Source organism: Bombina bombina, chromosome 3, assembly GCF_027579735.1.
Source record: "Bombina bombina isolate aBomBom1 chromosome 3, aBomBom1.pri, whole genome shotgun sequence".
Taxonomy (NCBI): Eukaryota; Metazoa; Chordata; class Amphibia; order Anura; family Bombinatoridae; genus Bombina; species Bombina bombina.
Window position 1 is genome coordinate 969,181,483 of NC_069501.1, and position 14,747 is coordinate 969,196,229.

General features: G+C 39.4%; 1 protein-coding gene across 4 annotated transcripts in view; it reads left to right on the forward strand.

Annotated features, from left to right (window-relative positions):
• Positions 1-14,747, forward strand: part of PRPF40B (pre-mRNA processing factor 40 homolog B) — a 296,834-nt gene that overhangs the window by 229,684 nt on the left and 52,403 nt on the right. For all 4 annotated transcript variants that reach the window (XM_053708036.1, XM_053708037.1, XM_053708038.1 and 1 more), the window contains one exon: positions 6,547-6,642. In XM_053708036.1, coding sequence (XP_053564011.1) covers positions 6,547-6,642 — 96 coding nt within the window. The remainder of the gene's footprint in view (positions 1-6,546; positions 6,643-14,747) is intronic.

A 14,747-nucleotide genomic window follows, 5' to 3' on the forward strand; every position in this document is an offset into this window, starting at 1 on the left:
AAGGTCCAGGGATTCCCAGGCGAAACTGTTAGATGCTCTGGCGGTTCCTTGGACCTTCTCTCTAGCATATCTATTTCCTCCGTTTGCACTTCTTCCTCGAGTCATTGCTCGAATCAAGCAGGTGAGGGCATTGGTGATCCTCATCGCTCCTGCTTGGCCTCACAGGATTTGGTATGCAGATCTGGTGGACATGTCATCTCTGCCGCCTTGGTGACTTCCATTGAGGAAGGACCTTCTAATTTAAGGGCCATTCCTTCACCCTCATCTAGTTTCTCTGAAGCTGATTGCTTGGAGATTGAATGTTTAATGGTATCCAAGCTGGGTTTTTCTGGCTCAGTCATAGAGACCATGATTCAGGCTTGTAAGCCTGTATCTAGAAAGTAGATATGGGGTTCATATCTCTATTTGTGTGAATCCAAGAGCTACTCATGGAGTAGAGTTAGGATCCCTAGAATTTTGTATTTTCTCCAAAACGGCTTGGAGACAGGCCTTTCGACTAGTTCCCTGAAGGGTCAAATCTGGGTCTTCTCTCTTTTGTTACCCACACGTCTGACGGATGTTCCAGATGTGCAATCATTTTTGTCAGGCCTTGGTCAGGTTTAGGCCTGTGTTCAAACCAGTTACTCCTCCTTGGAGTCTGAATTTAATTCTTAAGTTCTTCAGGGGGCTCCTTTTGAGCCTATGCATTCCTTAGATATTAGGTTGTTATCTTGTAAAGTTTTATTTCTGGTTGCCATTTCTTTGCTCGGAGAGTGTCAGATTTCGGCATTGCAGTATGAGTCTCCTTATCTTATTTTCAGTTCAGATAACGTAGTTTTACGTACTAAATTAGGATTTCTTCCTAAAGTTGTTTCTGATGGGAACATTAATCAGGTGATTGTTGTTCCTTCCTTGTGTCCTAATCCTTCTTCTCAAAAGGGGAAGACTTCTGCAGTGAGTATCATACGTTTTCCATATGAGACTGCTGGACAGCAGCCTCCAGAGAGGGTTACGGCTCATTCCACGAGGGTTGTTGTTTCCTCATGGGCGTTCAACAATGAGACTTCTATGGATCAGATTTGCAAGGCTGCAACTTGGTCCTCTCTTCACACTTTTTCAAAGTGATACGAATTTGATGTTTTTGCCTCGGCTGAGGCCGTTTTTGGGAGAAAGGTTCTTCAAGCAGTGGTGCCTTCCATTTAGTTTCCCTGTCTTGTCCCTCCCGTATCATCTGTGTACTCTAGCTTGGGTATTGAATCCCATTAGTAATTAAGATGATCCGTGGACTCATCGTGTCTTAAAAAAGAAAAGAAAATCTATGCTTACCTGATAAATTTATTTATTTTTTGACACGATGAGTCCACGGCCCGCCCTGTTCTTTTAGACAGGTTGTGGGTTATTCTAAACTTCAGACCCCTCTGCACCTTGGCTTTTCCTTTCTCTTCCTAACTTCGGTGGAATGACTGGAGTGGGAGGGAAGGGAGGAGCTATTTATCAGCTCTGCTGGGGTGCTCTTTGCCTCCTCCTGCTGACCAGGAGGTGAATATCCCATTAGTAATTAAGATGATCCGTGGACTCATTGTGTCAAAAAAGAAATAAATTTATCAGGTAAGCATAAATTTTCTTTTCCACTTTCTTACCATGATCTCTTCACTTGCAGCATCCCAGCAATTCCTACTACTCTCCCACCATCTAACCCTTACACCAAATGCCTACTACTTCCTAATCTCTTATGCCTTTCCATAGACCTAGAAACCAGAACTCTGCAAACCTCACTCAAGTTCCTTTTTGTATCTAAAGTCAACACCCCCTTCATTTGTGATCTGATTTTCAGCTGTCGAAGCACTTTTTGACCAAAATCTCTCTCAAACTACTCTAACGCCACAAAAGCATTAAGTCAGTAGTTCAGCAAACTCTCTCAAACCTCTGCTCTCTTCCATCTCCTCCTTTTTCTGCCCTGACCAATCTATCTGTCACTACAACTCAACTCTTACATTGGTCCTTGACAACTTGGCACCTCCTACCATAGCTCGAAAATTAGGCACTTATCCTTAGCCCTGGTATACTCTTCTGATACGCTACCTACGCCAATGGTTCTGCACTGCTGAGCAACATTGGAGAAAATCTTAGTGTTCAGCTGACTTTTTCTACACTTTTAATACCCTTCTCCGCCCACCCCCACCTCCTATTACCATTTCTCTCTCAGCTCAACATTTTGCAAGCCACTTCAACAACTAAATCGATTCCATCAGAAAGAAAATCATCTCTAAACATACTCCCAATCTCCAACCCCCTCAACTGTTCACAGAAGTCCAAAAGCCATAAATTCAGCTCTTTTCCCCTGTTATTAAGGAAGACATTTCTGCCCTTATATGTTCCTCTAACCTCACTACCTGTCCCCTTGATCCTGATCCCATCCCTTCACAACTACCGCCCTCCCTCTTTCCTACTCTTACTTCAATCCTAACACATATTTTCAATATCTTCCTCTGCACTGGTATATTTTATTCATCCCTTAAAAAACCTTCTCTTGATCCAACATCCCCATCCTACTTCTCCTTGCCTCAAAACTTCTAGAAAGGCTTGTATGTGCACTTTTATCACATTTCCTCACACTCCCTCCTTGATACATTGCAATCTGGATTTCGCCCCTAATACTCCATAGAGACAGCAATCATTAAGGTTACTAATGGCCTAATAACAGCTAAATCGAATAGCCACTTCTCTCTGTTAATCCTTCTCGATCTGTCTACAGCTTTTGATACTGTTGTCCACCCTCTTTTGCTCCAAACCCTCCAAGCTGGCATCTGCAACACAGCCCTCTCATGGTTCTCCTCCTACTTGTCTAACTGTACCTTTAGTGTAGTGTTCTCTGGTGCATCCTCTGCCCCTTTACCACTTTCTGTTGGTCCCCTTCTCTTCTCAATTTATTTTTAAATATATAATATATATATATATATATATATATATATATATATAGAGAGAGAGAGAGAGAGAGAGAGAGAGAGAGAGAGAGAGAGAGAGAGAGAGAGAAGCTAAGTAGATGGAGGGCACTCACAGGACTTGTAGAATAGGTAAAAGACTGTAATCTTTATTTTCCAAAAGTAACCATAACTCAAACAATGTCAATGTTTTGGCCCATTCAAAGGCCTTCTTCAAGACAGATTTTTATCTACAAGATACAAAACAAATAATCAAAACTAAAAACTAATAACCTCACATATACACCAGTGACAACCCTCCACCATAAATGACAGCATTATAACACCGCCATACACAACATTATACATTCCACCAACCAGCGGGAATATATTCAGTATTAAAAACCAGGGAAAGGAAGCAAGGACTAGAGAAGAAAGAAAAGTGTAAGGAACAAGGACATACGACAGGAGATGGGAAACCATAGCAAAACATCACAGCACTATGGGTTGCTATGGTTTCCCATCTCCTGTCGTTTTTTGATTATTTGTTTTGTATCTTGTAGATAAAAATCTGTCTTGAAGAAGGCCTTTGAATGGGCCGAAACGTTGACATTGTTTGAGTTATGGTTACTTTTGGAAAATAAAGATTACAGTCTTTTACCTACTCTACAAGTCCTGTGAGTGCCCTCCATCTACTTAGCTAACCTATTCATTAATCTGAGGATTGCACCCGGGCTATGGTTGCACAAGAGTGGAAGGAGTGCTAGGCTACCAGCTATTGTTTTTATATATATATATATATATATATATATATATATATATATACACGTTTTGATTGGAATAGCCATGTTAGTCCAGAGATTTAGATATCAAAATAACATTTTATTGAGCAATGATACTTTTTTATTGGACTAACTATACATTTATAAGATGACAAGCTTTCGGAAGAGTTTCTTCCTTTTTCAAGTCTGAAGCAATACTGACCAATTTAATGGAATTTACAGATTATATCTTAAAACACAGGCTAGAAAGACAAAGTGTTATCAACATTTTTTGTAATGTACTTTAATATACTGTAGTCAATTACATTGTATATTCCACACTCTCTATGCATAGGTACGCAGGTAAGCCTATGTCCACACTTTTGTCATTATTATTATTCCCTTTTTTTTTTCTCCTTTTTTGACTATTTTATATTCCCCTTTATACCTAATTTCCCATCTTTATTCATATGGATTCTATGTTGAGATATAACTTTGTCAGTATATGCTGTGTGTATTACCATTTTTTTCCCTCTGCCTGTAATCTTTTACTGACACTATCTGCCTGCCTCCTAAACCCCCCTCATGATTTTTACGACACCCCTCCTCCCCCTGCATTCAGACCTCTGTAACATTTTGTCTTTTTAGCCTGTGTTTTAAGATATAATCTGTAAATTCCATCAAATTTGTCAGTATTGCTTCAGACTTGAAAAAGGAAGACACTCTTCCGAAAGCTTGTCATCTTATAAATGTATAGTTAGTCCAATAAAAAAGTATCATTGCTCAATGCAATACTCTTGTTATTTTGATATCTATATCTATCTATCTATCTATCTATCTATCTATCTATATATATATATATATATATATATATATATATATATGATATAGTCATTCTTAGGGTCCTTTTTAAAGTGCTTTGGGTATCAATATCATTTGTATGTGGATGATACCGAAATCTACCTCTCTGCCTCTCTGAACCAGATCATCCTGGATGTCATTTCACTACCTTAAGCTGAATCTCTCCAAAACTGAGCTCCTTATTTCCCCCCTTCTTCCAAAATCTCTATCCCCCAAATTTCTATAGCTGTTGATAATAACATCATTACCTCAACACGCATGCCCAATGTCTTGGGGTCACACTTGACTCAGATCCTTCTTTCATTCCCCACCTCCAGTCTTTGGCCAGTTTCTGCCATTTCCACCTTACGAAAAAATTCAGAATACGCCACTTCCTCACACAAGAAACAACTAAAATGTAATACAATCTCTCATCATTTCCCACATTGACTATTGCAACTCCATCCTCTCTAGACTTTTTAGCTGTTGTCTATCTCCTTTACAATCCATAATAAATGCATTTGCCAGGCTTACCTTCCTTACACATCGCTCCTCATCTGCTGCTCCTCTCTGCCAGTCCCTTCACTGGCTTCCTCTAGCTTTTATACCTCCAAAATAAAACACAAAATTCTGACTCTGACATTCAAGGCCCTAAATAACATTGCCCCCCCCCCCCTAAATCTCAGACCTCGTTTCCAGATACTCTCCTTCCCGTCCCGTCTACATGACTTCTCCAGATTGACCCCTATCTTGTGGACCTCTCTGCCTCGCTTCATAAGACTCTCCCCTAGTTTGCAAAGTTTCAAGTGCTCCTTAAATACTATACTATTCATAGAGGCATACAACATACACTAACACTTTATTACCTCAGTTCCTCTTCTCCTTTTTTCATCCCCTAAACCTCCTTAGCCTGTAAACCTTTGATCTCAGCTGTTTTGTAGATCTCCTTCATAAGATTTATGATTTCATATTCAGCATCAGTTCACATTTAGAAAACCAATAACTCAATAAAATCAGGCTATCAGTTGCCACGAGTGACTGTTATGATGATCACTTAATAGCTATAAAGACAATAAAATGAGGGGGCTTGTGATATATCTCTATGTTGTTAGATGAAAATGGCTTCTTTAGAGACACCATAGCCCCTTTGTAGTACCAGTGATATGAACTATTTGTCATTGTTATAAAATCTCCTGGCAGCTGGGGATACAAAGGGCTACTCAGATGATATAGGAGCTAATTCAAGTAAGGGGTCTAATATCCATCTATGTATTGTGGGATAGAAATTTAATTCCTTCCAGTTTTTCCATATGCAAATAGTTCTATTACAGGATCATTGTTGCCATGGTGATCACCTGACAGCCACATTAACATGTGACCCTTCTTTTGGAAGAGCTACCTCTCTATCAAAATATTTTTTTTGTCCATTATGGTGCTAGAGTCCTTTTTTAATGTCCAGAGTTTCATTAAAGTCACCTAGTAGTCAGATGATGATTGCCATTCCGTAGGTAGTTGCTACCTAAATGGCTTGAAACCCTTCTTTCATTTAACTTGTGTTATGTATATGTGGTTTGTGTAGGGTATGGGACTATCTAATAGCCCATCTATAAATATAATTCTTGGTGTTTAATGGATCAAAAGATTATCGTTTCTCACTGGGGTAACTTGCTTCCTAGAGGAACATATACTCCTCATTTGATAGAGAAGCTAGTGCTTGCTCCTCTAGGGCATTATGGGGATGAGTAATTTGTATGATGCTGATGTCAGCATGCAGTGACAGTTTCGGGTGTTCTATGGAGAGAAAGTGGAGAATCCTTCATGTCACCTTTCCTAACCAATATAATAAAAACCTATATTCCCTGTCCCTTCTTTTTTTAAATAATCCACATTTTCTATTTAAGCATTTGGTTATCTAAATATTTTCTCACTGGCAAAAAAATAAAATGAAAACTGAATTGAATTCAATAATCATCTGTAGTTCTTAATCTCTAGTATTTCAAGATTTACTTTTAAATCACAAAGTACCCACTCTGTTTCACTTACAGGTAAGAGAGCGGTTTGTTGGGGACAACTCTTTTGATCAAATCACTGTGGAATCAGAGAGGATCCGTCTATATAAAGAGTTTCTTCAGGTTCTTGAGGTATGTCTGAGCTTAGCAGGTAGATTGCTTCATATCTTATTGTATATGTACTGCAGGATATGAAGAACTATGGTAGTACAATATGGCAAAGAAAATCACAGTTACTGAAAAACGCACTTTATTTAATATCAATAAAAACATGTATCTTGACAAAGCCATTGCAGGTAAGACACAATTCAGTTAGCAACTTTAAACAGGTTCTAAACAGAGTGTGCCGTAAGAAAAAAGTCAACATTGAAATGGGCACAGGTGTTTTGGAATTTTAAATAGAATAATTTTTGCAATATACTTCCAAAAAATGCACCTAGATTACAAGTTTTGCATTAGAGGCTGTGCGGTGCTAACGAGCAGTTTTCCCTCACCGCTCACTTACCTGCAGCGCTGGTATTACGAGTTTTCAGAAACCCGTCGTTAAAAGACTAGAAGTGAGCATTGAGCAAAATTTTGCTCATTACCGCACTCCAATACCAGCGCTGCTTAAGTCAGAGGTGAGCTGGTGTAATGTGCTCGTGTACGATTACGATTTCCCCATAGGAATCAACGGGGAGAGCCGGCTGAAAAACACCTGCAAAAAAGCAGCGTAAAGCTCCTTAACGCAGCCCCATTGATTCCTATGGGGAAATAAAAGTTATGTCTACAACTAACACCCTAACATGAACCCCGAGTCTAAACACCCCTAAACTTACACTTATTAACCCTAATCTGCCACCCCCAACATCGCCGACACCTTCATTATAATTATTAACCCCTAATCTGCCGCTCCGGACACCGCCGCCACCTACATTATACTTATGAACCCCTAATCTGCTGCCCCCAACATCGCCACCACCTACCTACACTTATTAACCCCTAATCTGCCGCCCCCAACGTCGCCACCACTATAATAAACATATTAACCCCTAAACCACCGCACTCCCGCCTCGCAAACATTAGTTAAATATTATTAACCCCTAATCTGCCGGTCCTAACATCGCCACCACCTACCTACATTTATTAACCCCTAATCTGCCACCCCCAACGTCGCCGCCACTATATTAAAGTTATTAACCCCTAAACCTAACACCCACTAACTTAAATATAATTTAAATCTAAATAAATATTCCTATCATTAACTACATTATTCCTATTTAAAACTAAATACTTACCTGTAAAATAAACCCTAAGCTAGCTACAATATAACTAATAGTTACATTGTAGCTATCTTAGGGTTTATTTTTATTTTACAGGCAAGTTTGTATTTATTTTAACTAGGTAGAATAGTTATTAACTATTTAATAACTACCTAGCTAAAATAAATACAAATTTACCTGTAAAATAAAACCTAACCTAAGTTACACTAACACCTAACACTACACTATAATTAAATAAATTACATAAATTAAAAACAATTAAATAAATTAAATTAAATTAGCTAAAGTACAAATAAAACCCCCACTAAATTACAGAAAATAATAAACAAATTACAGAAATTTAAACTAATTACACCTAATCTAATAGTCCTATTAAAATAAAAAGCCCCCCCCCCCCCAAAAAAAAAAAACCTAAACTACCAATAGCCATTAAAAGGGCCTTTTGTGGGGCATTGCCCCAAAGTAATCAGCTCTTTTACCTTTAAAAAAAAAAATATGTAAAACCCACCACCCACACAACCAACCCCCCAAATAAAATACTATCTAAAAAAAAATAAGCTCCACATTGCCCTGAAAAGGGCATTTGGATGGGCATTGCCCTTAAAAGGGCAGTTAGCTCTTTTGCAGGCCCAAAGTCCCTAACCTAAAAATAAAACCCACCCAATACACCCTTAAAAAAGCTAAAACCTTTTAATAATAATAATAAATAATAAAATACTAGCTAAAAAGCAAAACTCGTAATCTAGCCGATGGTTTCTTGTAAAAGTTATTACTGTATTTCAGAGGCATACGCATATATGCTGTGAGTGCCCTGTGCACCAGCATTCAAACACCTCAGCTTCTCAGAGAATAAGCAGTGGCTTGTATGACACAAATACACATCGCCCCCAGCTTTCTGAGCAGGCATGTTTATACCCTGATCCTCTAGTCACACATAGCATATGTGTGTGTTGCACTAAATCAGTAATAACTTTTAGTTTAATCTTTTCTTTATTTAGGTGTTTCAAAAAATTATACAACAACAAAGAAACAAAAGAAAATTACAAACAACCAGAAATTTTCAAAACATTCCAAGAATTTCCACAGAATATAAAATTATGGCTTTTTTATATTTGCATTACTGTTCAAGTCCATCAGTTTGTCCCTAGCTTCCAAAGTTCAAATATCCCAGATTTGTTTGTGACATCTAGGTATGTCACCACAAAACAACATTAATAGACAGTCAGAGGCTATCAAACTCAAGTTACAACATCAACATGTTTCTTACAAGATTGTTTATCTACAGTTTTCTTGTCTTTAACAGTGAGACAGTTAAGTCTGCAAAATTGATTTCAACGTGGGTAGATACTTTGCTGTTTTGCATTTGCATTACACTAGCACATAATCCTACTCCTGCAGGTCTCCCCTCTCCCCGGCTCTAGGATGATTGTAGGAGTCCCAGAAGAACATCATTTCTGCATAGTAATCTAATCTACCTACTGTGTAATAATAGAATCTTTCTAGCGATAAGTTAGTTTTCATCTGCGCTGCCCACATAGCTACTGTGGGTTCTGTATCTGATTTCCAAAGCCTAGGGATGACTTGCTTCGCACTACATATGGCTAATTGGAAAAGTGACATGTATTGTTTGAAGGGGAATTTGGGAATTGTATGAAACAGGTATACCATAGGGTCTAATGGAATATTACAATTTAGCATTTTACTCATCTCTGAGTTAATACTCTTCCAGTAATTTGCTATTTTGGGGCACTCCCACCATATGTGAAAAGGGGTTCCTTTTCCTGCACATTTTCTCCAACATCTATCAGATGCTTCGGGAAACATAAATTTCAACCTGTGGGGAGTAATATACCAGCGGAGCAGGAATTTATAATTTGTTTCCAGTAGGGCTGATGAATGTGCGGATCTAGCTGTGTTCTGAAAGATTTTTAGCCATTCTTGCTCTGTAAGAGTGCAAGGGAGTTCTTTATGCCAGGAATTGACTGTTGAGGTGTGTAAAGTCTTGGGAGGGGTGATTAGGAGTTGATATAGGAGGGAGATGGTGTGTATCTGTGGGGAGTCTTGAATGCAAAGTTTCTCAAGTGTGGTAAGCTCCCTTGTAATTTGTTGTTTGAGCTTGTGAGAGTCAACAAAGTGTCTGAGTTGAAGGTATCTGAACCAGGGTGTGAATTGTGTGACCTCTAATTCCTCTAGGTGTTGTTTTGAGATCAATTTACCCTCTTCAAGTAGGGAGTATAATGGGAGCAGGTCATCCAGTCCACCCGGTAATTTCGGTGTCAATGGTATCCCTATAGGAAAGTCGGAATTAGACAACACAGTTGTCAAGGGGGAAGGGATCGTGGATATATGTGGATATTTATGTAGTACGTTAAACCAAGTATCAAGTGTTTCTTTTATGATTGGATAATCTTTAACTAGCGAAGGTTGGTTTCCCTTAGGTTGCCAACAGTATGTCCCTAACTGTGCTGAGTTGGTGAGGTCATGTTCCAGTCTCACCCAGAGTCTATTATGATTCATGGGGAGTGTGCACCAATCTATTACTCTTCTTAAAAATATTGCATTACGGTATCTGGATAGGTCTGGGACCCCCAAACCTCCAAATTTTTTTGGTAAGTAGAGGGTAGATCTAGCCACTCTGGGAGGACGCTTTCTCCAGATATAGGAGTTTAGCACCTTCTGCAGTCTGGAAATATACGTTTCCGGGAGGGGTATGGGGAGAGTCTGGAACATATAAAGTATTTTAGGGAGGATAGTCATTTTGGTTACTCCGATTCTACCAAGCCAGGATATTTGTTTATGTAACCAAAGGGAGGTATCATCGCAAACCTTGGACATTAAGGCTTCATAGTTTAGGTCGATTAACTTCTGTTTATCATCTGTAAGATAAATGCCTAAATATTTTAAAGCAGATTGTTGTATTTGGTAAGGTACTTGTGACCTAAGTTTTTGTATATCTGTATTATTTAAGTTGATGGGGAGAATCTCTGATTTATTTTGGTTTACCGAATAATTGGAACATTGGCCAAATGTTTCCAGGGAGTTCCGCACCGCAGAGAGAGAAGTATTTGGGCGTGTTAAAATTAACAACAAGTCATTAGCGTATAGCGCAAGCTTATGAGGAGTGGATTTTATAGTGAGTCCGTGAATGTTGGGGTCATTTCGTAATGTTATTGCCAGGATTTCCATGGATAAAACAAATAATAGAGGGGATAACGGGCAGCCCTGTCTAGTGCCGTTTAAAATTGGAAATGGGGTAGAAAGTATCCCATTTACCTTAACTTTAGCTGTCGGTTTTGAGTAAAGGGCAAATATTTTTGAGATAAAACTGTCAGGGAGGCCGAATTTCTTTAAAGTCAAATTTAAAAAAGTCCAATCCAGTCTGTCAAAAGCTTTCTCAGCGTCAGTCGAGAGTAAAACGGAGGGTATGTCATGATTTATAGCATATTGTATTAAATGAAGGACCTTTACGGTGTTATCCTTTGCCTCCCTCTGCGGTACAAAACCCACCTGGTCTGGGTGGATAAGCAAGGGTAGTAATTTATTAAGCCTAGTAGCTAAGATCTTTGCATAGATCTTCACGTCTACATTTAGAAGCGAGATTGGGCGGTAGTTGGAAGGGGCTGTAGGATCTTTACCTGGCTTTGGTATGACCGTTACTATCGCTTCAAGCATAGAGGGTGGGAACGTAGTTATTTGATCTACCGGGTTAAAGACTGTGAGCAATTGCTTAATAGATGCTTAAACTTTTTATAGTAGGAGCTTGTCAGCCCATCTGGGCCTGGACTCTTTCCTATCTTTAGGGAGTGTATAGCTACGCTAATCTCTTCGGAGCTGATTGGTAAGGTAAGGGATTCTAGATCGTCAGGTGGGATAGATGGCACAGTCACTCGCTCTAAGTATCGGAGGCAGTGTGTCTTATGTTCCTCTAAATTTCTGTTAGGAATCAAATTGTAAAGAGTAGAATAATAATCTCTAAATATTTCAGCTATTCTATGGGATTCTACAGTGTTTTCCCTATTTGAGTCTTGTAGCGCGCTGATATAATGGGTCGCTTGCCTAACTTTAAGCGCTCTGGCTAATAGCCTGCCAGGTTTATTACCTTCAATAAAAAATCTCTGTTTTAACCTCATAGCCTGTGTATGGGCTGAGTGTTCCAAGAATGTTGTCAATTTATTTTTAGCCTGTTCTCTTTGAGACTTCAGTGATTCGGCATGGGGATTCTGTTTGTAGGACCTGTCAAGCTGCTGAAATTTGTCTGTAAGGGCTTGGTGATGCATTCTATGATTTTTGGATTGTGTCGCCTTAATCTTTATCAACTCGCCTCTGATGAAGCACTTATGGGCTTCCCAGATGGTACATGGGGCTATGTCTGGGGTATGATTAATTGTAAAGTACTCACTTATTGATGTTTCTATTTGTTGCAGGATAAGGGTGTCATTGAGTAAGGTATCATCAAAGCGCCATTGGTAAGGTTTGAAAGGAAGGGATGTCCAGTGAGTGGTGTAGATGACCGCTGAATGGTCTGACCAGGCAGTAGGGCAGATATCAGTGTGTATGACTGATGTGATAGCTATGTGGTCTATGAGGATATAATCGATGCGTGAATGGGAGCTTTTGGACGCAGAATAAAAGGTAAAATCTCTCCCCCTGGGGTGTTGGATACGCCATGGATCATGTACTCCTAGGAGTGTCAGGTCATCTTTAATAGATTTAAGTGCTTTTTTCGAGAGTTGGGATTGTTTAGTGGAGCTATCTAATAGTGGGTTCAATGGCGTGTTAAAGTCCCCGCCTATAATTAATGACCCCTTGTAGAAAGCTAAAATGTCATTGGAAACCTTGCGGATAAAGGATGCCTGTCGGGTATTGGGAGAATAAATGTTGACTAGTGTAATAGCATTGCCATACAGTAAACCCAGTATAGCCAAAAATCTCCCTTCATTATCCTTTTCTACATGCTGTACATGGAATGCTAAAGACTTGTGGATTAAAATGCTAACCCCGGAGATCTTTTTGTCTGAGTGGCTACTATGATAATGTATGGGGTAGGAGGTTGTGAAAAATTTAGGCTCTTGATTTTTTAAGTAATGCGTCTCCTGTAAGAACAAAATACCAATTTGCTTATGGACAATATCAGCAAAAGCAACTCGTCTCTTATGTGGGTTATTAAATCCTCTGACATTTTGTGTCATGAATCTAATCTGTTTCTGAGCTGTCATTATTTACACTAAGTTAGAGGTTGATGTGTACTGGGTAGAACTGGGAGTCTATAATTTCTAAGCTTATCATAAACATATATGCATAGAGATATTTCAGACATTATTGTGTCAATAACATACCTGGTCTTGAACTGTGCGGCAACTATCTGTGGTTGAGAAAGATAACTAACAAGCAAACAATAAAACAATAACAGAAATTCAAACAAACAATTTGACATTAAATGTCACACACACAATAGGGAAGAATAGCCTATCCCATTATAAATTCAATAATTAAACATTTAGAGGACAAATTTTCAAATTTAAATTTAAACTGACAATCAAAGTAGGGCCGTATTGCAATAAATATATAATTAGTTCAGTCTCAATCATTGCAGGGCCCGGGTGTAAAGGAGGGTTAAACGTTCATCACTTTTCTCCCCCTGAGCTAGAAATAGAATTATCTCACCCATCTGATGAGCTGGATCTCTCAAGTAATACTGTTCTGTGGGGAGTCTTGCACCTTCTTAGTTTTCTTATTCTTGTGTTGCTGCCACTGTGATCTGGGTGGTTTTGTTGGGTTGAGGCTGGCAGTAAGATCAGAAGCCTCTTCTGTAGCTGTGGCAGATGGAGGAGTCAGTTCCAAGGCGGCACAAGTATCTGAGATGTCGTCTGGGGTCTTACATATGTGTTTCGTGCCTTTATAAATGATGTTCAGGAAACAGGGGAAACCCCAACGATAAGGAATCTCCTTTGCTCTGAGCATGGATGTCAATGGTTGAAATTCTCTCCGTCTCTGAAGAGTGCGGGGTGCTATATCCGCAAAGATTTGCAAGCGGTAATTTTGAAAGGAGATGTCTTTAAGACGTCTGGCAGCTTTAAGAATTTCTTCTTTGGTTTGGTATTCTTTAAGTTTTAAGACTATGTCGCGTGGAGGCGCTTGGTCTGGGGGTTTTGGTCGGAGAGCCCTGTGAGCTCTGTCCATAGATAAGTCCATGGTTGATGAAGGCCCCAGTAGGAAACAAAAGAGACCTTTGAGAAACTCAGGGATGGTATTTGGCAGGACTGACTCTGGAATCCCTCTAATTCTGAGGTTTTGGCGGCGTTCCCTGTTCTCCAGGTCTTCTAACTATCTTGTAACTGTGTAATCTGAAGGTCATGGGATTGGGCTGTGGTCTGCAAGATAGATATCTCATTTTGGTTAAAGTCATTATCCTCCTCCAGCACCTCAACACGATTACCAATTTCTGTAATATCCCTCTACAGACCAGCCATTTCTTCTTTGATGCATTCTCGTACTTTAACTATTATGTCATCCAGATCACTTTTAGATGGGATTGAGGCTAGAAAAGTCTTGGAGATTTGGATAGATTCTTCTGTGTCACTTTCCTCACTGCCTGATGGAGACACCTCAGCTTGCTGTGGCTTGATGGGGTCAGGTGTAGCGGGTTGCATGCTGTCTGATAATTTAAAAAAGGAGCTAACAGTTGGCCGACTTACTGCTGATTTCCTAGTCTCCTTTCCTGTTTTTAGAAGTTTTTTTGGTGACATAACTGCAGTGTAGATTGTGATAGTTTGCTATCCTGGAGTTGTCAGGGAGTTCGCAGCAACTGCGTGCTGTCCTAGGATGCACAGCTCCTCTTATTGCCAGGACAATGTTATATGTATAACCGTCTTTTGGTGTGATAAAGTATGTTTCTGCCTTTATAGTGAGTGAGGTGACATCTGCGCTACAAAAGATCCTTTATTGTATATCACCTAAAACATATAGGGATTGGAG